The sequence below is a fragment of the Struthio camelus genome, chromosome 2, assembly GCF_040807025.1.
Source record: "Struthio camelus isolate bStrCam1 chromosome 2, bStrCam1.hap1, whole genome shotgun sequence".
Lineage (NCBI taxonomy): Eukaryota > Metazoa > Chordata > Aves > Struthioniformes > Struthionidae > Struthio > Struthio camelus.
Window position 1 is genome coordinate 99,913,139 of NC_090943.1, and position 22,756 is coordinate 99,935,894.

General features: G+C 38.2%; 1 protein-coding gene across 6 annotated transcripts in view; it reads right to left on the reverse strand.

Annotated features, from left to right (window-relative positions):
• Positions 1 to 920: 920 nt before the first annotated feature.
• Positions 921 to 22,756, reverse strand: part of NUP153 (nucleoporin 153) — a 44,691-nt gene continuing 22,855 nt past the window's right edge. For 3 of the 6 annotated variants that reach the window (XM_068931775.1, XM_068931776.1, XM_009677954.2), the window contains exons 9-22: positions 21,522 to 21,668; positions 20,366 to 20,418; positions 17,506 to 17,638; positions 15,682 to 15,819; positions 14,828 to 14,920; positions 14,480 to 14,567; positions 13,419 to 13,538; positions 11,265 to 11,882; positions 9,133 to 9,330; positions 7,723 to 8,565; positions 5,642 to 6,010; positions 3,655 to 3,927; positions 2,549 to 2,708; positions 921 to 2,034 (exon numbers count right to left, since the gene is read on the reverse strand). In XM_068931775.1, the coding sequence (XP_068787876.1) occupies positions 1,950 to 2,034; positions 2,549 to 2,708; positions 3,655 to 3,927; positions 5,642 to 6,010; positions 7,723 to 8,565; positions 9,133 to 9,330; positions 11,265 to 11,882; positions 13,419 to 13,538; positions 14,480 to 14,567; positions 14,828 to 14,920; positions 15,682 to 15,819; positions 17,506 to 17,638; positions 20,366 to 20,418; positions 21,522 to 21,668 (3,318 nt within the window). In that variant the 3' untranslated portion in view covers positions 921 to 1,949. Of the gene's footprint in view, positions 2,035 to 2,548; positions 2,709 to 3,654; positions 3,928 to 5,641; positions 6,011 to 7,722; positions 8,566 to 9,132; positions 9,331 to 11,264; positions 11,883 to 13,418; positions 13,539 to 14,479; positions 14,571 to 14,827; positions 14,921 to 15,681; positions 15,820 to 17,505; positions 17,639 to 20,365; positions 20,419 to 21,521; positions 21,669 to 22,756 lie in introns of all 6 variants that reach the window. The other 3 variants (XM_068931774.1, XM_068931773.1, XM_068931777.1) reach the window with 1 other exon arrangement.

A 22,756-nucleotide genomic window follows, 5' to 3' on the forward strand; every position in this document is an offset into this window, starting at 1 on the left:
GAATATATAATTGCATATAATCCCTCAAAAGCTACAGCAGCAGGGTGCAACTCCCTGAATAGTAACTTGCTTGTGTGATCTCAAGTCTAGTTGCTGAACTTCTTCCAATTTTAGAAATACCCATCAGAGTTCTACACATGCTGCGAGACTGCCGCAAAACACAAAGCTAGTTTTTGTTCTCCTGTCAAGTGTAGTTCATTGTTTGAAAAGCTACCTCATTTCTACAAAAATACTCGCCCTTATTATGAAGTGTAAAGCAGCGCTAGAGGTGACTAGTAAGAAGGCTAGCAATACTTACCAAAACAAAGTCTTCTGCAGTGGTAGTGTTTAAAGAGCTTATGCAACTATTCTAAGCTAAGTAGGTCATGCAGGTCTTTTCTCCCTTTACAATAAGAAAGGAAAGTGGTGGTGTTTTCAGCTGTAATTGCAGCAAGTGATCAGCTCTCAGCCTTAAACTAAATACTGTGACTAAGTTCAGCTATAACACCCAAACAAGAGCATCCTCCATCATGTTACTAGAATAACAGCTGCTAAGAAACTCCTCTAACACCTGGGTGGAGGGGTGGGGGACAATGACAAATGATTCACTTAGAATTGCATGCTAGAATTCATTTTCAGTTAGAATGCTAGTGAACATCGGTAATATAGAGCTTTTTTTTAAAAAGCTCTAAAAATTCACTATTTAACTATTGTACCTAGACAGCTGAGATGCAGACATGTGGTTCCAAGCAAGCATGCACTGAAACTCCCTTCACTGGCAGGGACCCTAAAAATAATTTAAGATTCTTGAAAATCAGCATCAGGGGTCACTGTCAGAAAGCAGAGGTTGTAAAAAAATATGCAACTTTGCTCAAGTAGAGTGCCTTGTCTTGTACAATTACAGCTGCTAATGCCTTCATTTGGAGTTAAAACTGCTGGACAATATTTCATAGTTTTTATTGATGGCATTTATCCCATGGTTTAACATGTTAATTATACTGTAATAAACATGGCTTTAATATTAAACTTTTCCTTATTATCCAAAGTCACCACAGTCCATTTCAGTAAATATAAAAATATATACTTAATACTTTGTACAATACTGGTTTTTGGTCCAAACAAAAATGGATCAGAAAAGCCAATAAACTTACTTTAAGAATTCCCAATTTTAAAGATTTTCTAAATGGATTTAGGCAACTTTGAATAATGGGATTTACATAATAAAATCTGAGACAATACTAAACAAAAATGGCCGTAACACACAAAATTAAAATTTCAATTTCACAGATTTGTTATGCCAAAAAAGTACATAGAGAAACAAAATTGTATTTACACATGTTCCATAATAAAATAACAAAGGCGAGACAGGTGATAAAGGGCTGTAAGAATGAAAATATAGAAATAGCATATAATTATTAAATGGAGAACTACAGATCTAACAAGTCCTTAGCATGGATCATCCTTTAATCAGTCTTCCTCTATCAGAAAATTTTAGTGCACAATACACCCAAACTCACTCACTTCACACATACACCAGCACAAACTCAGCATAGAAATCATTCATTATCAACATTCTCTACTCTATACAGAATCCCTCACTGATATAATTACAATTTCGAGGCGTCAGTAAACGCAGATGAGCGCACAAAGTGGTGCAGATGAAGAGGTATTGTACAAGCCATTCACTGTGCAGGCTATATTCATGTCTATAGCCAGACCATGCCAAGTCAGTGAAAGAAGTAAATTGCTGGATTCTAAAATAGTTTTGCTCGAGAATGGCCTTGTTGCCAACTCTACTTGTTACCAAAAAACTAAATGGAGGGAGGGAAGGTAAGGGCAGCAGAGTTTTATATTCCTTTAGGCAGATCTGACTTCAGCTAACCCAGCATGAGGTACAATCCCAACAATTGAACGATGGTGGGGATGCAGGGTAGCAGCTGTTTTGAAAGTTGCTTTACCAATCAGGATGATTATTTTCTACGTCTAACTGCAGTCTTTATCTTCCGACCAGAAACTGAAGATCCAGAGGCAGAGAAAATATTTTTCCCATTAGTCCTATCAAAAGAAATTAGTAGTTCAGAGTTTAGGACAGTGTAGCTGAAAATTCAGTAGTAACACTGAGTAAATATTCCAGAACGGCTATGTTACAGTCTGTCTCACTAGCTATCAGATGGCAACAAATGGTAAATGCTAAACAGGAAGAGAATTCCAGAAACAAAAAGCAATTACATCTCTCATGCAGAAGGTAAGTAGCAGCCTAAGGGATAAATATAAATTTTATTTTTCAAGAATGAGAAAATTTCACATATGTTGATGTGTGATGTTTCTGAGAACTAGGCTCCTTTAAAAGTAGCACTGGTTTGTTAGTCAGCCAAGCTAATACATCAAGGAAAGATGCCAAATTTAGATATAAATTCCAAAGTTCATCTGAATACCTCTCTATTTAACAGCACGAGAGGCTCACCACTGTCCAACTGTTATTACCCATAGCTCAAGTGAAATTGTGACATGGTCTCTTCCCCGTACTACCTGTCTCCTACCCTTGCCCAATCCTCAGCTGTAGTCTTACCCCACTGTAAATGCTGGAGGCTGGTTAAATGAAAATCCTGAAGAGCCAGAAGGCTGTGCCGGTGCTGTTGATGCATTAGGATTTGCACCAAAAGTAAATACCCCTGGGTTGCTTGAAAAGTTGAAATGAGCAGTATTACTTCCAAACTGGAATACAGGACCTGGGGAGATGGGGTGGAAGCGGAAGGGAAAAGGAAAGTCAAAAATCTGAGTTCTTCATCTCCAGCAAAATCACTACACGCTTCCCACTGCCTTTAACAAGTGTTTTTACAGATTGCTCAAAACAAATTATTTTGGGTTTACTGTACCAGAAATGCTAGATTACTATAGGAACAATACATAGAAGAAAAATCATTTATTTCATAGAGGATCAGAAAAGGATTCTTAAAGTAACAGTACTGGCGTACTGCTAATGAATTGTTTGCTTATTTCTGTACCACCATTAGGTTTTTGCCTGTGTACACTGAAGTTTACTGTTTAATAAAGTCTTAAATTACAGTATTGAATCATGTAGATTCAATATTTAAGTAAACATTCCTGTGTTAATGCAGTTGATCTGGGGACTCCATGTTATTTAATGTGCTTACACAGCACCTAATCAAAACAAGCTTCTAAATTTATACCCCAAAGTAACTGTTAAGTAACACATACAATCCAGAGAGGTTTTAATCTTCAAACTGCTACCTGATTAAGGAAAGAATGACTTGAGTAACATGGTGTACCAATGATCTATTGATTAGTACAAACATAGGTTACTTTTCACAGATTATTTTTGTAAAGCTTCTGAGAGGAAAAGATAAATTTTTTCCCTTTCAGGTAGTTGAGGTGATGGTATCATTTATTTTTTTTTAATATTTACTAGTGTGAAATACTAGGTCTTATTTACACTTAAATTCTCAAGATCATTCACTCTTTTCACGTATTTCATATTTCATTAGCAAAACAAACTTTAAAGCTCTAACCCACAGATGTTTTAAAAAGAACGCCGGCAATATACAACAAAGCCCTCAATCGAAGTAAAGTTGAGACGTACTTCATGATTTAAAAAAATTAGTAATAATGAAAAATATTGAGAGACCAAAAAGGAAGAGGATAGTCAACACTCACCAGTGCTGGAGGTACCAGAACCAAACCCTGGCTGTTGGCTTGCTTGCTGTCCAAACACAGGGGGCTGACTACTGCTTGTCACGGAGCCGAAAGCCGGAGGAGCGGGCTGAGAGCCAGCTGAAAACAATGTTGTTGATAGCGAGCCGAAAGTTGGAGCATTTGGCTGGCTGGACCCTTGGCTCTGGCCAAAGGCTGGTGGCTGACTGGCACCAAATGCTGGACCAGCAGCAGGTGCTGAAGATCCAGAGCCAAACACAAATGAAGATGACGACCCTCAGGGAAAAGAACAGAAATTTCAGTATATGCACTTTTTTTTCCCCCACCAGGATAAATCTAACTGTTCAGAAACAAAAGGTTCTAAAAACCTCATTTTCCAAATCTGGAATCTAAATACTGTTCTTAAACTAACTATGATAGGGCTTCATGTTCACAGCTTAGTAAGTAAAACAAATGCTATCTCAACCATAACAGGAATTAACCCCTTTCCTCTAAATAACATGAAAAACAGCATGTTTACAAGAGTAAGATAAAATTCATCTCAAACACCATGGTGGTTTGGACTCAAATTACTGCGTTAAGATTCATGTTCTAGGACAGACTGTCATGAATAGTACATATTAATTTGTATTTACTAAAAGCTGTTTATATCACATATAGAGAATATTAATTCAATTTGGTTTTGTCACACATTGAAAATATAGCTCCTGTTTTATTAAGATCAGGAAAGCATGAATCTTTCGTCCTCTCAGCAACTGCACTCCCCCTCACAGCCCAAACGTTCGTTCATCACGTTCCGGAGGCCAAATCAAGCTCCCAGTGATCTGGCTGCACTCAAAAACTCAGTTCAACAGAGTAATTCTGTCCCTTTCTATGCAACATCAGCAGATATCAGCTAATTCATTTAACCGTTTCAGTTCTGCATAGCCAGCAGAAACAGTGATATAGAAAGACATGACTGAACAGTGACTCTGAACATCCAGCAGATCTGCCAAGCAAAAGGGCACATTTTAAACAGCGTTACTAATTGTAATGCAATTCAAGCAGCCATCATGCAACAGTAAATATCATCAATTGCACTAACTTGGAATGGCTGACCGGTTTTCTTTCCGGGAAGAATTAAAAACAATATACAGTGAACATAATATAAAGTTGAAGGCTTCCGCATTAAAAAAATCCTTTGTGAAGATTTTTGAGTTTTCTAGTGAACACACTGAAAGTTGTTAATCTGCAAGCAAGTTGATTTGGTTTGCCGACTGACATAGTTTAGAACTGCTCCCTCGTAGCAATGCTTATAATTCCATGTCCTAATTATAAACTGTTTCTGATAATCAAAAAAGGGAGTAAATTTAATATAAGTGCTTAATATAAGTGTCAAAATAGATGCCTCGTCCTTACAGGTTCAATTTTGCTTCCAACAACTGCTAGGCTAGCCAGAATACAAATGATTTAGCAGCTGTAGTGTTGTGTCATACTGCTAAATTCAAGCAGGCTTTCAGTGGAGCACTGAGCATAAAATATGAATAAAACTTTAGAGTCTCATCTCTGTCTTCACTGAACTGGTGCAAAATTGAAAAACAAACACTGACCATAACGCGTGAACTTGTTAGAAACAAATCCAATCCTTAAGAAGCAGCAACTGCATGCATACATACTGTGTTTGTGTATACTTGTCAAGGAAAAGATTTTGCACATCTTGCCATTACTTATAACAGTTGGGAGTTGTAGGTATGGGAAACAAAAATGAGGAACATCGTAATTCATTTACTTTTAACCTTAAGCACTGGCCTGCTACTGAAAAGAGAGAAACTTTTCTCATGATGAAAAGTTCCTATACAAACTAAAAGCCAGCAGAGTTGTCCAGTGCATAAATCAATGCCACTACCAGTTCTTAAACATATTCTCCAAAGTAAAATATTGATAAAACAGTATTTCCTTGGTCTCCTATTCTAACGGCAAAAACAGAAAAGAGCATCTATTTCAGATGTACCTGTTGAGCTTGATGTGGTTGTGGCTCCAAAGGTAAACCCAGAATTTGCTGCACTGCTACTGCTGGCTCCCGAACCAAAGACAAACGGAGCAACAGCCGTACCAGTGCTGGAGGATGTGGTTGCTGGTTTGTTTTCTTGAGAGAAGCCAAATGATTGAGATGCTGTAGATTCTGCAGAATTGCCAAAAGCAGAGCTGCTCACAGTGTTGCTGGCTTGTCCAAACACAAAGGGAGCGGGAACTGGTTGAGGATTTGAGGAAGTGGTGGAGCTGCCAAACACGCTGCTGCTGCTGGCTGAAGATGTGGGTACAGCTGTGCTGGAGGAACTAGAGCTCAAGAAGCTGAAGGCAGGCTTCACTGCTCCTTGATCTAAGAGGAAAAAGAGTATATAAACCATCTCAGAAACACCAAACAGAAGTACGACACTGTACAAACAGGAATCCTGAATGACAGCTCAACTATTATCCTAGCTACTCTGTCACTTGCATAAAATCCTGATTTAATATGCTCATTGCTGCCATCACCATCCACAATTAAAGGAACGGAAGAACTATGAAAAATAGGGTCACACGGAAGTCTGGGCTTTATTGTTTACTAACGTTAACGACTGGCTAGAATTATCTGAACGAACTAGTATTGGCCGGTACCTCTGAACTTCTCGGAAAAAAATGCATTTTGGAAGTTCTTAGGGGAAGAACAATCACCCGGAACACTTTCATGACTTTGCTAAATGTATCATTGAAAAATGCAGTGTTACTGTTTGTTCTATAAGCCTGCTCTCAAAATACAGCCCTATTCCTACAGCTTTAACTCAGACAAAGCTTACTGTCTTCTAGCCTGATTCTTCCAGTTCAAGTTCCTCCTGCTTGGGCACCTTCAAGACCTACTTTTAAGAGCAACTGAGAACAACCCTCTCAAGATCACTGTTATAAAGTACTGATCTGCAGTTTTACACACTTTAAAGACAGCTATTTTTTTTAAAATAAAGCATTCTTCAGGTTTTTCTAAGCCGCATCTCTGTCCAATTCTCATTATTAATTTGTCTGTGATCTTGTTTTCAATTCCCCACTATCTTTTTTTCCAGCAGTTAAGGCACCTTTTAATCTATCCCATTTTTAAGGGACTATACCATTTTGAATTTGTTAAAACTTCCTTTATACACAAGGCACTTTCATCAAAATTCCAAGACTTGACCGAACTTCCAGAACTACAACTGGAGGGCAAAAAAAAAAAAAAAAGAAAAGAAAAGAAAAAAAAATCCATTAAACCCCCCTGCTCCAAATCCCACAATCCTCCAAAAACTTATTTGTTCAGTAGCAGTTCAACCATAAGAATACTGTGATTAAAATCAGGATAATCCTGTGCACTGCTTTATTCAGGGTCACTTACAGATGTCCTTTCCCATATACCTTCAGAAGTTAATAAAGAATTCTCTTTTAGAGGAGACAGTTGCTAGGTGATACAAATGGAATTTAACAACCAGAATTTCTCACGCAGTGATTGTCACTAAAGACATTTCATTTTCCACTGCAGTCTTTCAACAAATTGAAGAAATACAATACTATATGATTACACCTATTAAGCGATATTTGTATCTTTGTAACAGTAGAGTTACAGCAGTACACCCTGTAGCATAGATGCAATTGCATGGTAATATTTTTTCTCTCATTCCTTTTCACTATGGGGAAAAAAAAAAGCTAGAGTAAGGCCCCTCCTACTGCACCATGCTAAAGATGTTATCCCCTACTGCACCATGCTAAAGATGTTATCCCCAGCTATGCTGTTAATATTGAGACAATCCAACTTCTGCGTTCACACAAGACGTAACACAGGTTCTTTAAGGTCTAGTGAATTTTTTGTTTAACCCTACTGTTAAAGCTCATTGAAATCCAGAAAGGAATTGCTACAAATTGACCATACATCAACAACCATACAGACAGATGGACACACAGTAAAACCTTTTCTAAAGCTCTGAACATTGATACATCAAATGCCAGACATCCATTTGGTCTAGTATGGCTTCAGAGGTACTGTTTGATGCGTATAAGCAGACAAGTGAGGACAAAAGACATCCCTTTTACCTGAAGTACTGGTTTGCACCCCAAATGCGAAAGCTGGCTTTGCCTGCTCAGTTTCCTTCTCTGATGGTTTTATGAAACTAAAATTGAATGTAGATTTTGCTGTGCTCTCTTCTTTGGTATGCTCAGACTTCCCAAATGAAAAGATAGGCTGTGCCTTTGACTCTTCGTTGTCAGCTTTCTTTCCAAACGCTAAGGGAGCAGCAGAAGCGACAGAGTCCTGCTTCTCTTCTGTCCTTCCCAAAACAAACTGTGAGGCAGGTGCAGGCTCCACGTTGCCAAAAGAGAAGCCTGCCTTGGTTGAAGGAGTTTCATCCTTTTTCTCATCGGACTTCTTAAATGCAAAAGAAGCCGACGCAACCTCCTTTTCTGTCATGGTTCCAAAACTGAAGCTGCCGACTCCCGCCTTATTCTCAGTGGTAGCTGTGGAAGAAGCAGAACTTGTGCCAAAACTGAAGCCTCCCAAAACCGGTTCCTCTTTCTTTTCCTGCTGTCCCAGGCTCCCTGTCCCAAACTGAAACGTTGAAGGAGCCTGACTGCTTGTAGATGGAAGTCCAAAGGTAAAACTGTTGGTTTTCTCTTCTTTCTTGCTGTCTTCTGATTTGGAGTCTGATGAAGAAACTCCAAATTTGAAGTCCCCTGAACTGCTAGGAAACTTAAATCCCCCAGGCACAGTGTTAGAGGATGCAGATTCAAATGCAACACCAAACTTGAAGCTCCCTTGTTCCCTAAATGTAAAAACTCTCGGGGTGCCTAACGTATGAGAAGATTCAGAGGATGATGACTGAACACCAAATGTAAATGATGGTGTTGCAGCATCTGAGGACACAGGAGCAGTACCAAAACCTGCAAAAGGCATAATAACGTTAAGTTTCTAATACGTGCTGTGGTTCTAATCCTAAACTTCCCAGGGCCAAAACTGATTTACAAAAAAATCTCAACCTCAAAACAAAACAACTCCCCCCCACCTCCTCACTGCATCCACCTTCTCACAAAGGTCTTCTTTTGTCCACCCCCCAGCTTTGAAAAATACACAAACAACTTCTTCGAAAGACCATGCTTTTAGTCCACCTTTCATATGAACAGAACATACAGCATGTAAAGAATTAGTATGCCATTAATCAAAGTTTTGCTCTAAAAAGCATAAATTTGCTCTGTGGAAAGGGTATGGAAATGTATGCATGTTACCCTACTTAAGCAAAATTCCTAGAGGAAAAACAAACAAGTCTACCTTCCCTCAAAGGAAAAATAACAGTACTATTAAAAAGTGTGTGTGTGTGTGTGTGTGTGTGTGTGTGTGTGTGTGTACACATCATATATATTTTTTTGAGAGAGAGAGAGAGAGAGAGATACATATATATATTTGTCTATCACAGAATGCACATACTCATTTTCCTCATTAAGAAAACATACCTTTGAGCTCCCCTTTGGTGCCTGGCTTTGCATTTTCACAGGCTACACATTTTGTGGCTTCTGCTTTGTTTTGGACCAAGCAGACCTCACAATCCCAGCTTCTTCCTTCAGGCTTCTTGAATTTGTCTAAATCCAGAAATCCTCCAGAAGAAGCAGGAAACGCAGAAACACTGCTACTGGTCACAGGCACTGAACTCCCTAGGCGATAAGGAAAAGAGTTAAACAGCCTGCTTAAACGTTAAAGTGAACGCAAACGCTTTGAGGAACTCTTAAAGGCCTGCTAAGTTATGAAGTGGGCAAAGTACTACAGTAAAAAGTCAAGTAGGTTAAGTAATTTTGGTCAAACTCAGTCCAAGACAGGAAGGAGTATAATAGAGATACACAGTCTCTCTTTTTTTTTTTTTTTTAATAACCCGTTACGTAATTTGAGGCACAAACGGAACCAGTGTCACATTTAAACAGCAAGCGTGTTTCATACGATACAGCAGCATGGCCTATTTCAGGCGCCATGCTCGACAGACTACAGAAAGAGTTTCTGATGACAGGGGTACCTGTTAGTCAATGTTAGCATTACTCAGCTTACAACCACTGTAAAGTGATGCGAGGCCGAGAACGATTTCTCAGACTGATTCATCAGCAAATTCCAAAGACAGACCTGTTCAAAACTACGCCCCAACAAAAAAACAGGCAAGGAACTCAAGACTTCCAAATCCCCAACTCTGCGTTCGGTTACACAAGCGACCCTGTTTTCAACAGCGGCAGAAACCTCCATAAGGAGGCCCAACCTCCAAAAGGAGACAGCGCTTTCCTTCTGACTTTCCTCCCCTCTGGAGGAAGAGATGTCACTTGATGCTGCACCCCAGTAGGCAGCAAATACAAGGACTCATGCGGGAATCCAGAACGCAAGAGTGTTCTGCATGGAACACAACTCCCACGCTCACCGCTCACCCCCTACAGTTTTAAACCGCAGAGGGTGACTTTTGAGGGAGAGGCAGAAGACAACGTCTCCCATTCGAAACAGCAAAGGCAGGAAGGGGTCTTCTCTTCTACAGGCACAGCCAGAGAATTCTTATCCTCTCCTTTCACTTGAATCGCTCTTCCCCTCGACAGATGTAACGTAACCGTGCGGTTCTCTGCCCCCTCACGGTCACAGTAAACCCCTCATTTCCAAAATTCCTCCTTGCAGCGAGTAAAGCCCCAGACAAAAGTGCCAGCCGACCGCTCTGAAGCCGAACGTCCAAGAGAAGAACAGCCTCCCTCTGAAGGGCATCATCCTAGCTGAAGAAGTTTCACTCTGACTGTTCCAGATGATTAGAAAAGCAAAATCTAGTCCCTGCTAGGTTTTTCTCAGGACATCTTTGAAAAGGTGTTCTTGATGTAACAGTGCATTAAATGATGCTCACAGCCAGAGAAATTTAACGGTAAAATAGTTACTTAGGCTTTAAAAAAAAGCCCGTAAAGTCACCACACTCAAAATCAATTACAGTCCCGTAGAAGCAGAAACAATGAACAAGGCACCCGGCGGGTAACCCGTGCCCTGAAGGGCTGCTGTGGGCCTTTGCGGGCGTACCTGTCCACAGGGTTCTGTCTAAGGAGACTAGTTAAGACTGCACTGTCTTGAAACCTGGCTTCATGCCTCCCCCCTCAATTGCATGCAAATGGTGGGTCCAAGGCGTTTTCAGCCGCGTCTTGTAAAAATGGTTTCTAATTACCTTTTGGAAGGGAAAAAGCAGTTATGTTCAACTCCTTTGTTTTTCCCCAGGGAAAGTCAGTAGCTTGCTTGCGACTTAACTAAGGCCTCCAAGTTCACCGTCTTTCCTGACCAGCTACAAAAGCAGGGTGTATTTGCTTGGATTCAGCCCTGTACTAACACAGTCCCCAGTCAGTTCAATTCACATGACACAGGCTGGGATCTCGGCTGACACCGCAAGAGTGCCTGTACTCATTCAGGATCTTGGCTGACACCTCAAAAGTGCCTGTACTCCTTCCTGCAGGCAGATGCTAATCCATCATCCCTGCTGCGCATACAGCTATTCTGCTTAGAATACGTTGTTTAAATAAGCAGTTTGTTTTGTTCTGTGACGACTCTACAGAAGCTGAGAGGTGAAACGAGAGAAAGCAAAGTAACATACCTAGTTTCTCAGACTGACAGGCTACACAGTTGCTGTCTTCCGCCTTATTTGACACAAGGCACACCGTACAGTCCCAGGAGCCTTTTGGCTTCTTAAATTTGTCTCCAAACCCCAGAGTGACCGTTGTGTCAGTGCCACCGGAGGAGGAAGTGACTGTCGCCGAGTTGTCCGTGGCCACTGGCAACGTCAGAGCAGGCGTTACTCCTGTGCCAGGCTTTGGCGTCTCACATGCTACGCACTTGGTAGCTTCAGGTTTGTTCTGGACTAGACACGTATCACAATCCCATGTTCCAGGTGCTGTTTTAAATTTGTCTCCAAAGCCGAGTGCCCCTGCGGTAGGGGCTGCTGACTTGGAGATGCTGCTTAGACTTGAGCTCATTGTCTGCTTTGTACTCTCGACTGCCGACCCTTTAGCAGCTTGACAGGTTACACATTTGTTATCCGTGGCCTTGTTTTGCAGACACGGGTCGCACGCGTCAGACTGCCAGTATGATGAAGCTTGTTTAGAGGTCTCTTTACCTGCAGAAAAACTACTTATTGCAGGCCTTGTATAGACCACTGTGCTTGTTGAAACAGGCTGCGCAGCTGTGGAGGTGTGAGTCTTCAGAGATGTAAAGCCTAGGAAGAAAAACAAACAGGAAGAGAGCTTACTGCTAAAGCAGTGCCCTCCCTACCTGTACCTAAGCTGCTTGTAAGAACAGACAGCATGAACGTAAAGCCAGGTGCCAGTGGTTACAGCTGCGTATTCTGACAAAGTGCTACAGGGAGTCCCTGCAAATCTTAGACCTCTAAGGGATGAAATTTCATATGCTACACTGGGACACAACAGAACATTTTAGGTAAAGTTTAATTTACTTCTTCATTGCCAAGAAAAGTTTTAATCAAAAGCTTCACTGCTTGACACAAATATGAACAATGCTGAAAGCTGACTAACATATCTGTGAATGGAAGCAATTCCGTTTCATTTTAGGATGCTATGCCCACTCTAATCAAATTTCTAAAGCTATTCTTGCTGTAGTAGCTGACTCACATTTACTCCAGCAATTATACAGAAATTTGTAGTTGGAGCTGCTATGCACATGGCATTTCCGTATAGATGCTGAACTTTAAGTAATAAAGAATGAGAAGGGTAGAATATGACACAATTAATTGTTCTATAATCTTTGTTCCAAATGTAGTGCATGCAGGCCAAATCCTATTCAAAGACGCCAACTTAAACAGAAAATATGAAGCACTCATATTGAAACACTAAAGAAAACACTGAGGCATCCTGAATAGTAGCTCAAATTACTTGTAAAACTAAATTTAAAAAATCTTTCATTTTTTAAAGTTGTGTCTCTGAAAAACATGGATTAAGGTACTGTTTCTCTTAAACTGATAAACAATTTGTCACCTCACTCATAAGCCTTTCCTTAAATCCAATGCATGCAGTATGTATTTTCTTTCATTTAGCTCTTTCTAATATAAAAAAGGTGCTGCCTTCTTAACAAGACATAGATTTGTCACTTCATCAAATAAAATATCCTGACGCAACTGAAGCTTTATTGGAAAAGATCAAATTTAACAAAGTTAAAAACATGCCCTCTATGCACACACTTCATAAAATGTTGAAGAACAATTGCAATTATTTAAAGAAAAAAAAGGGGGAGGAGTTTAAGTGAAACATCCTGCTTTTGTTTAAAATTTAAAATATAACCCATGGCAATTGTTTTAACAAAAGGCCAAAAGACTTGTAGACTTGAAATTTCTTTAGGAAGAAAACTGTCTTTTTAAATTTTTTTTTCCCCCAAGGGTTGGTGAAGGTAGGAGAGGCATGTTGAGCTTTACAAAAGTTTTCTTTCCAATTCTATTTATAAATTGCATTTATTTAAAATGGAACACTGATTATTCAACTAATTTTCTTTATACTTCATTTACAACACGTAAAGGAGATGCAATCCATATGCTTTTGAAGTGAAAGTTTTCTTTTCAGCATTAAAAGTCACTTATGATAGAAGGGGCAGATCCGTCTTAACAGATGCAGTGCTTATGGAATGCACTTCTACATGTGCCTTTATAGCTAATATTATATTAACCATGACATAAAAGTTCCTTTATCAATGTATGCTAACATGTTTTAGGCGGTGTCTTTTAAAAAGCAGTTCATCATCTCACCAGGGTTTTTTAGAATATCTAACACACTCCCTTCCTTTAAGACTTTTGCAGGCTTGAAGGGGCCATCGTACTCTTCATTTTCTTCCTTCTTATTGCTGGTGCTGTTTACAGTTGTGGTGTCTTTAAAAACAAAAGAAAAAAAAAACACCTTTCACAAAGCAATCAACTTAAAACAATACATGCATATTTTCCAGAAACAACAATTTCCAACGCATATACTTCAGTATACAAATATTTACAAGACATTTACAACAGCAAAAGTAGATCTGTCACTGAAAAAAATGCTATAGAAGTCCAGAACTTTGTACTTACAGCAAACAAAATACTTTTTAATTTCTGGAGCGTATACAAGTCTCCTACTTAAACTCAACTCACAACTAAAAATTAATACTGATTCTGTTAAAAAAAAGTTTAGGGCTTAAAAAATAATTCTGACAGAAAATCTGAAAGTACTTTTTTATTTCCAATTAAGTAAAAGCAAAACCAGCACTCCATAAATATATTTCTCCCTTGAAAATCTTGGATCTACCAAGAAAGCTTAACTTCATTTTGGGACGTGTCAGCCTTAATCAAGGTTCAGTTTGGATAACAAAACCAAAATGTTCTACTTCCAGGTATATAGTATGCAAAAAAAAAAAAAAAAAAAAAAAAGGTCTCCCCACCTTGTTACACTGCTGTGGCAATTGTGCTTCCCATGCCTCTAAAGCTTTCCTCTCCGCATAGCCTAAAGCTGATTCTGAGTGAGCATTTCAGTACCTCAAGGGAAATGCACAATAGACATGGAGCCCAGTTCTAAAGGAGGCAAGAAGCTACTACTGAGACTGCAGTTTGGAGAGCTAGGTCCACAGAAAGAGGTAGTTTAATGGTGAGCTACAAACACTAAAATACCTTGCTTTAATTGAAAATACTAAAACCAAATTTCTTTACCATCTCTGAAACTCATGAAATTGTATGCATTTGCTTCCTGAAATTGCTAACATGTTCACAGAAAAACAGATTTACTATTTACCATTCAAAAAGAAATCAGCATCTCTAATCTGAAATGGTAAAATTTCAGTTACCTAGGGCCAGTAGGGATGTCACTGGCGTATCGCTGGATCCAGAAAGCTCTGCTGATTTTACAACAGGAACACTAAATGTAAACCCAATCTGCTTTAAAAAAAAAAAAAAAAAAAAAAGAGTTTTCAAATTCTGACACAAAAGAAATTGTTGTTAAATTTCACAAATATAAAACTGAAATCTGTTCTTTAAATTTTCAGTATAAGTACATATGCTGGATAATAAATTATATGTCAGAAACCTATATTTTCATTTCCCCCTTTTCAGAGCCAACTCTGTTTTACTGTTCTGAAATAGTCTACTAAGATCCTGAAAAAAAAAAAAGTTAAGCTTCTGCAAGAGTTACTTACAGACAATGGAGGTAGCACTTCTGCCTCAGTAGATTTTACAATTGGAGATGAAAATCTGAACACAGGACTGCCAATGTTACTTGCTAGTTGTACCTGTATTTTTCAAAAGAATTAAGATTTATATCTAAAGGAAAAAGATGCTGGTGAAATAGCATCAACTACCTGAATTTACTATGCAACAGAACTTCTGCAGTGAAGTTGGGAAATCTGATGTTTCGAGATTTCTTTCTAATCCACATATAAGAAACATAATAATACAAAATGAAGTTTGCAAGTGAGTATATAGCACATTTTCAAAAAAAAAAAAAGCCACAATACAAAAATTGAGATCCTACTCAGTTCTAAATTTATTAAATATATGGAAAAGAAGAGCGGGCAGCTTAAGAACTTTAACTCAGATCAACTGAGTTGAGTAAACTTAAGTTAGAGAGTGGAAGCAAATACTTCACCATATTAAAGCAGCTATCTGTTTCAAAATATACACAAATACTTCAGATGTTTATTTTATTCCAATATTATTCCAATTAATGGACATCATCCTAGGCTTACAGGACCATTAATACTACTTCTAATTTGTTAAATAACTTGGCATAAAATACCAACAAAATTTCCATAGCATTTGAAGCAGTTATACAACTGCATTAACCAGAAGTTTGCATAGTGTAAGAGAGAAAAGCTGAATCAAAATCTGGATGCATTTTTTCCCCCAAATCAGAAAAATCAACTGTAATTTATTCAACTGGATATAAACTAATATCAATTAGTTTCATGAGCACCCTAGAAAAACTCAAGCTGCAACAAAGCAAATGCATACCAATCCTAAGAAATACTGTGAATACACAACAAAGATTTACCTTGTTCATCACTGATGTTGAAACAGTGCTTGGTGATGATGAGACAGTACTACTGGTGAGAGAACTAAAACTGAACTGAGGCAGCGATGTAGTACTGATGGGTAAGGATATTTTCGGTAGTACTGGTTCCTCCACTTCCTGAAGTTGTAAATTTTTATTTTTATTTTTCTCTTTTACAAGACATTACTTCCTCATCCTCTCCCACCCCAATTTGTTAAAGAAAGAACGGGATATACTAAGATTAAGCAAGTTTTCAAAAGCAATCCTGATCTCCCCACCTTTGTCCACCAGATCATTTTAATTCATGGCAAGCCTCTTTGCACATTACAGTACATCCACCACCTGTCCAATAAGAGCAATGAAAACTAGCTCAAAATTGTCACCCTTGCCCACTGCTCACTTTTTTCCACTACTTCTGAACTTCTAAACTCATGCAGATCAAAGAAAGGCATAGATTAGAATTTTTTGTTTTCTATGCATTAACTTGAATTATTAAAGCTCTAGAGAAGGATCATCCATGCTAATTGTCCTCTCTTCTTTTCAATTAAGAGTACACTCTCGGGACACAAACGAGAAAGTATTCCTCTTATAATATTAGGCAGGACAGCTACCAAAGTTTCTGCAATCTCTGTAGTAGTGAACTTCGAAAAAGATCCTGCTTTCTTTACTCTCAGGAACCCGCACACTTCTCTAAATATGAAAGCAAACCTGACTTTCTTATGCATGCCTGAGCGTGTATGGAGAGAGTCCACATCCTAACCGAGATGATGAAAAGATTATGATGCAAGGATGCGCTTTCTCTTGTTTTAGCGGTATAGAAGCTGTTTTACTGCATTCTGGCAAATCTAATCTACATAATGTATCAGGATGCAAACATAAAACTAAGAAGCCACTGTATCTTAAAAACAACTGTTTTTCTGCTTGCCTTTTAAACTATTTGATTGCCAAGCTCCAATTAGTTAGAGTTTAAACTAGAGTAGCCAATCTAATCACAATTTGTACAGGAGCCCAAGACCTATATGAAAACAATTAAGCATAGATGTAAGTTTACTACTACAGTAGTTTAACGTATCCTAGTGCTTACGCTTAGCACATGGTTTTGATTTCAATCAGTCTACAGTGCCTCAATATTCAGACCATGGCATATTTATGTTAGAGAAATATTCTTCAGTATTTAGGTTGATTTTCTTCAAATTACATCAGCCATAAGTCTGGTTTAAATTTGTTTATACTTAAGACACAATAGTATGCAGCTTACATAACATCCAGAACAGGAAAATAATCTTCTAGATATTCATAAGCACAGCTTTCTTAAATAGATTTTTTCCTATTAGAAAAAGAGGAAAATTCTCCCAGTGAGCTGGATAAGTGCCAAAAATTGTGAATGACCATTAAGAGTCATCAGAATACTGCCTTCTACTTCACTCTGTTTCCAACTCTTGGCTTGTATCTTTCGATATGACTTAAATAATTCATAATTTACATAAACTCTGATTACTTACTTGGCACTTGTTTTAAACACAAGTCCTTTATAAAAACTATAAAGACCTCCACCAACATTACTTCTGCTCCTAGGACTCATTCATTCAACTAGTAATGGGAAACTTTAGTCACATTATCTTGGAGATTCTTCATACTGCAAAGACTTCAAAACTACGTAACCAAAGTTGAGGCAATTAAGTAGATAGATAAATTGGAGCCTGCTCTGAAACCCCACAACCCCGGAGTGACATTATTATAAATTACTAGGAGGCAATGGAAATGACACACGTAACTAGTTCCTTCAGTAATCTCAGTGAGAGAAGTTACCAGATAGTCACTTACCTGTTGTTCTTGTCCAGGTTTTGATACATAATGTACTCCTCTTTCCCTTCTCATTTTGCCACCACCACTCACTCCTCCTCCCAAAGACAGACCATTGGATGCAGGAGTACTGAATTTGGGGTATGTCAAATTGCTGGCACAGAAAAACAGTACACAGATTGAAGGGGGGGGGGAACCAAAAACACCTTATCAACTTATTTTTTCAAGTTATCACAGCCATTATTTGTCTTGGAACTGAAACCTAATCAGAATCAGAAAAAAATAAAGCTGTTTCACACGTTGCCAAATGCTGGTAAATACCTGATGTTCTGAATAGTAAAAGCTATTTTAATACAAGCAGCAATAAGAAGGACCTATATGAGAAACAGTCACAACATTCATACGGGACTGATGACTGAGCCAGAAGAACAGAAATAGAAAAATTAATTTAGACTGTCATTTTCTAATGTTTCCTTTTAATACTCTAGACAGTGGAAAATTCAGCTACCAGTCCTCTGATTCCATGATGAATGTGTATCACGGTAGGGATATACAAGAACAGCTCTCGCTCTCTCTCTACGTGTGTATATATATGTATGTGTGTGTATATACACACATATACACATGAGATGTCTACCTAGAGCTCTTAGCAATACAGAGGTTTAGACTTGTGCGGCAAGACAGCATGGCAAAAGCTTCAGAAGCAGCTCTGGCTTCCCTGGGGCCATGAGCAGAAACAGCTGGGGTGGTTGGCTGTGCTCACGTTCCAGAAGTCTTTTCAGACGTGAATACAGATCCCCTTCGTAAGGCATACAAAAGCGTTTCTCTTTTCATTACAAAAGCCTAGATCAATACCAGAAAGATTTCCTAATCCAAGTGCGAAGGAAAAAAAACAAACAAAATGGAAGTGAGCTAGAGTGTAGCAACAACAATAAAAAAATTGCATCAAAATGAAGTATCCGCAGGAAAAAAAAACATTACTATGTTGAAGTTCATCCTATAGCTAAGCAGTCAGCCATTACAAAAGTATATTTGATCAAATCTGAAGGCATCAGGTCAAGTTTCCAGAAGACTGAAGAGAACTGATCCGAACTGGTCAGATCCTTGAAAACAGTCTGCTGAGCTCGTAGCACCATAACCACCGAGAGAGGCAACCAGACCTTTAAGGCCATATGCTCAGACTTTTTTCTAATCCAAACTGACAATCAGTGAGGATTCTGAAAAAAATCTTCTGTCAAAACAGAGCTTTATTCAGACAACTATAGCTTGCCCATAATAGCCCTCATTCCTCTTTTCTGTGAACACCTGCCAGTTTCTAAGGATAAAGTTTCCTGTCCTCAAGCAAATAACTCCCATCTACAATTCTGATCCAGGTTTAAAAATTAAAATCCTGTTGGTAGCTCAAAGAAAGATTTACCAGACTACTGCAGGGTAGCTGCACAGAGGAACTCTTGCCAGCTGCCACTAACACTGTTGGGTTCCTGCTCCAAAACAAGGCACCCAGCAGGACCATCTATCTACTCTAGAGGCAGAGGTAAAACAAAGCAGTAAAAGCTGTGAACCAAATTAAAAGTATTGTCAGTTGCTGGACTTCCTTGCTACATGGAGGAGAAGAATGGAGTTCTACCAAAGAAAATTCAGAACAATTTGAAAAACCACAGTTAAAACCTTGCACCTATCCCAGAACCTGAGAGCCAGTCTCTTTACACCACTGAAAAGATGGTTATTGTGAGATGCCAATACAAACGGGTTTCTCTGCAAGCTGAAGAATGCCCAAGGCTTAAGAATTGCTTGGAAGATGAATACAGAGACAAAAAATACTATTTCTTACTACTGTTCTTTGAAAAGGGCAGATCACCAAAAAAAACATACTTATAAATGCAAAGTGCCTTAATTCACTCATTATCCAAAACAGTTTTTGCCCAGAAAAGAAAGTCATCAATATTATTTGGGAGTGAAGTTACTCAACCTAAACCAAGAAAGTAGTGTAACACAAGACAATCTGCTCAACATAAGCATAGAAGAAATACAATTACTCACTCTCCTGCATTTTTTTTTGGTGTTTTAGAGACTAGTTAGCACTTGGCATTAGATGACTCTGAAGTGATCTTGTTTTTCACACTAACTCACAGAGCAGAGAAGTGACTTCTCCATGGAAACAACATTAAAAGAAAAACAACCCCCCCGCAAGCTCCCCCCAGGTTTTTGCCCTTTTTTTTTTTTTTTAAACTGAAAACCAAGCATATTAATGAACTACAAGCTACTTCATGTTATAAAGATTCCTTCTGAAAGGATCCTGTCCTTTAGGACAGGGCTTGCAGACTCCAGTAATTATAAAAAAAGCTAAAACTAATAGCTATTTCCCTAACAAACACCAGGATGGACGAACGGCTTCATTCAAGTAACAGTAATCCAGCTGACAAATTGCAAAATGATCTGACAAATCAAACTAGTAACATCAGAAATTTAGCTGAACTAATTAGAAAACTATCCATACTTCCTAGAGAAAGAAAAATTAGGCCTTGAAAGGTAAGTATCCTTTTTGTGGGTATGGCATCATACAAGCCTTGCTTCCCATCTTCATAACCTAGTCAGAAGATATATTTAGGCAAAAAAAAAGAATTACCGATATAGTAATTTTATTCTTGTTCGTCTTCCTTCCTTTTATAAAATTAACATTTTTCTCACACATAAATTGATCTTTACACAGAAATGACACACTTCATAGCTCTCATAATAAAAATTTTTCACTGAATTTCCCATTTATTTTTAGTACTGTTACTGCCCTTCCAAAGACAACAAGCATGAAGACTACAGTAACAAAGGAGATGATTTAAAACCCTGATTTGAAGGAAGAAAGCTAACAATAGGTTGCTCATACCTTTCAGGTGGTTCTACTCGCTGTTCTGCAGGTAAACTCTTCTCTCTCATTCCCTGCAATTTAAGTTTGGTTTATTACAAAGTTTACCTGAATGCATTAATATTCTATACACAAAGCAAAGATAAACAACAACTCTTATGCTTTGTGTGATTTTTATTTTTATTTATACCATTAAATATGCCTCATCTACTTAAGCGTGTCCCCGGACTCAGTATTCTAGGTATACTTCAGTTACATTTGCAGCTAAATAAAACAGGCAACACTGCTTCAACTGGCACTGAAGATGAACTGATGAAATCCTTCATGTTAACATCTGTCAGTATCTGTACCACAAGATATAACAAAACGTCATCTAAATGATACGGGGCAGGGAGAAATCAAGTCAAGTGTTTTTAATCAAAATTTGTTTTTATTTACCAACTCTTAACAAGAGTGTACTTTTTTAATAATCCAATTTTTCATTAAAAAAAAAAAAGCAGTTGGCTGCTACATGCATTTCAGAACTCTCCATCAAAGACAGACTGCACAGGATAAACACCACAGAGACTGAAAGATTTAAATGCAAGAAGCAACCAGTACGACTATCTTGTCTGATCTCCCGCCTAACAAAGCCCTTAGACTTAACACTTGATCATTTTTACATCTAGACTAATACTGGAACCACTTCCCCCCCCCCCCCCTTCTTCTTCTTCAAAAGATGCTAATCTTTCAAGGAAAGTTTAACAGGGACTGCATCTATACTGAAGTTATCAAAACTGATAATTACACTTATTGTTAGAAAACTCACTTGAAGCACACACCTCATTGAAAGAGGATTATACACATTAGCGTGCTCCATCAAAAAGAGCTTTATGTAGAGGAGCATATGGAAAGGAAACTGTTATCTTTTGATATATTTTTTTTCACTGAGTACAGCCCTAGCCAATAGCACATCACTACATTCTGAAAATAACCACCAGATCATTTACTGTTCCATAAATGCAACTAAATCCACAAAAACTCAAATATTCCTTTCAGAATGGTTCCTACTGCCAAACTCTCACCTCAAACATACTATCAGTATTCTCTGCCAGGAAAGAGCATGTTAGTAGAAGAATTGGTTAGAAATATTCCAAGCTTGAAAAAACAGCAAACAAGAATCAGAAAATGTACGTACTTTGTGCTTTTTATCTGCTCTCTGGCGAACTTTACTGGAATCAGTAGCTGGAGTCAAAGATGGTTTAAAATACTGGGTCCGACTCACTGACAGAGAGATTGCCTTTGGTGTCACAAGTTTCTGGACAGGTGGATGCTGGGATTCCATCTTCGAAAGGGAAGCAACAATCAATTTACATTTGCACCTGCTCAAGTCAACTACAATATTCTTTTATGAAAAAACTATAGAACTATAAATCTTCCATCAGTTTTGGCTCTCAGTGAAAATGGTTTGGGAAAGTGAGAAGTGTTCAATTTGAAGAGGGAAATCTGCCCTAAAACCAGGTATGAAATCCAAAAAGCCAAACAGATAGCCGAAGTCTGACTGTATCCTATTTCAAAATTTTGCAATTAACTTTACAGACACAACCATTCATATTATAATCAAACTAATTCATATTACTATAGGCTCCCTTCTTTTCCTTTCCCCTTCCCACATTGTAAGTTTTTTAGTAGCTTAAATCAGCGTTCAACGTGTTAAACAGCTAATTATCCAGGCTTCTGGGCTTCATTTTTTCCCTACATTTTCCTCCTTTGAAATTGCACACTCTCCAGAGCGCTTTCAAAAAATGCTGTCAAATAACCTTAGAAGGAAACATTATTTATTCAACTATGATCCAAAGTTTCAGGTTTGCGTCAGACAAGCCTAAAGTATTGGTCTGACTTTCCTTTTCAGAGCATTTTCATAGGCTAAAATTAATTTTTAACAGAAAGCACTGTACATTCTAGAACCGACTTTCCTCAATGCAAAACTGACTTAATTGTCAAACAGAAAAATGACCCCAAAAGGCTGTAACTTTTACAGAAGGCTCCATCTGCAGTTTTCTTAAGGATGTGTGCTATATAAATTGGTACCAACAGAAAACTGTGCTTACAATGCTGCACTAATTTCACAGCATTCCCCCTAACTCCTGGTAATAGAGTTCACACTGCACCATCTCTAAAACAATTAAAAGTACGTCTTGCTAAAATGATTATATTGATTTTGAAGCCTTGAATAAAACGTGTTTTATTTAAGTTCACAACTCTGCTTTGAGTAAAGGATGGTTCACTGGTGGTTTTAAATGTAAATGATTAAAATTGAAAAAATAAAGTCACCCAGCTAGATGTGTAATATACTGAAAGCTATTCTGCCTGGTACAGAGCCTTGGAATAAGAAAAACATACCATATCACTGCTACTCGCTGCAGAAGTTTT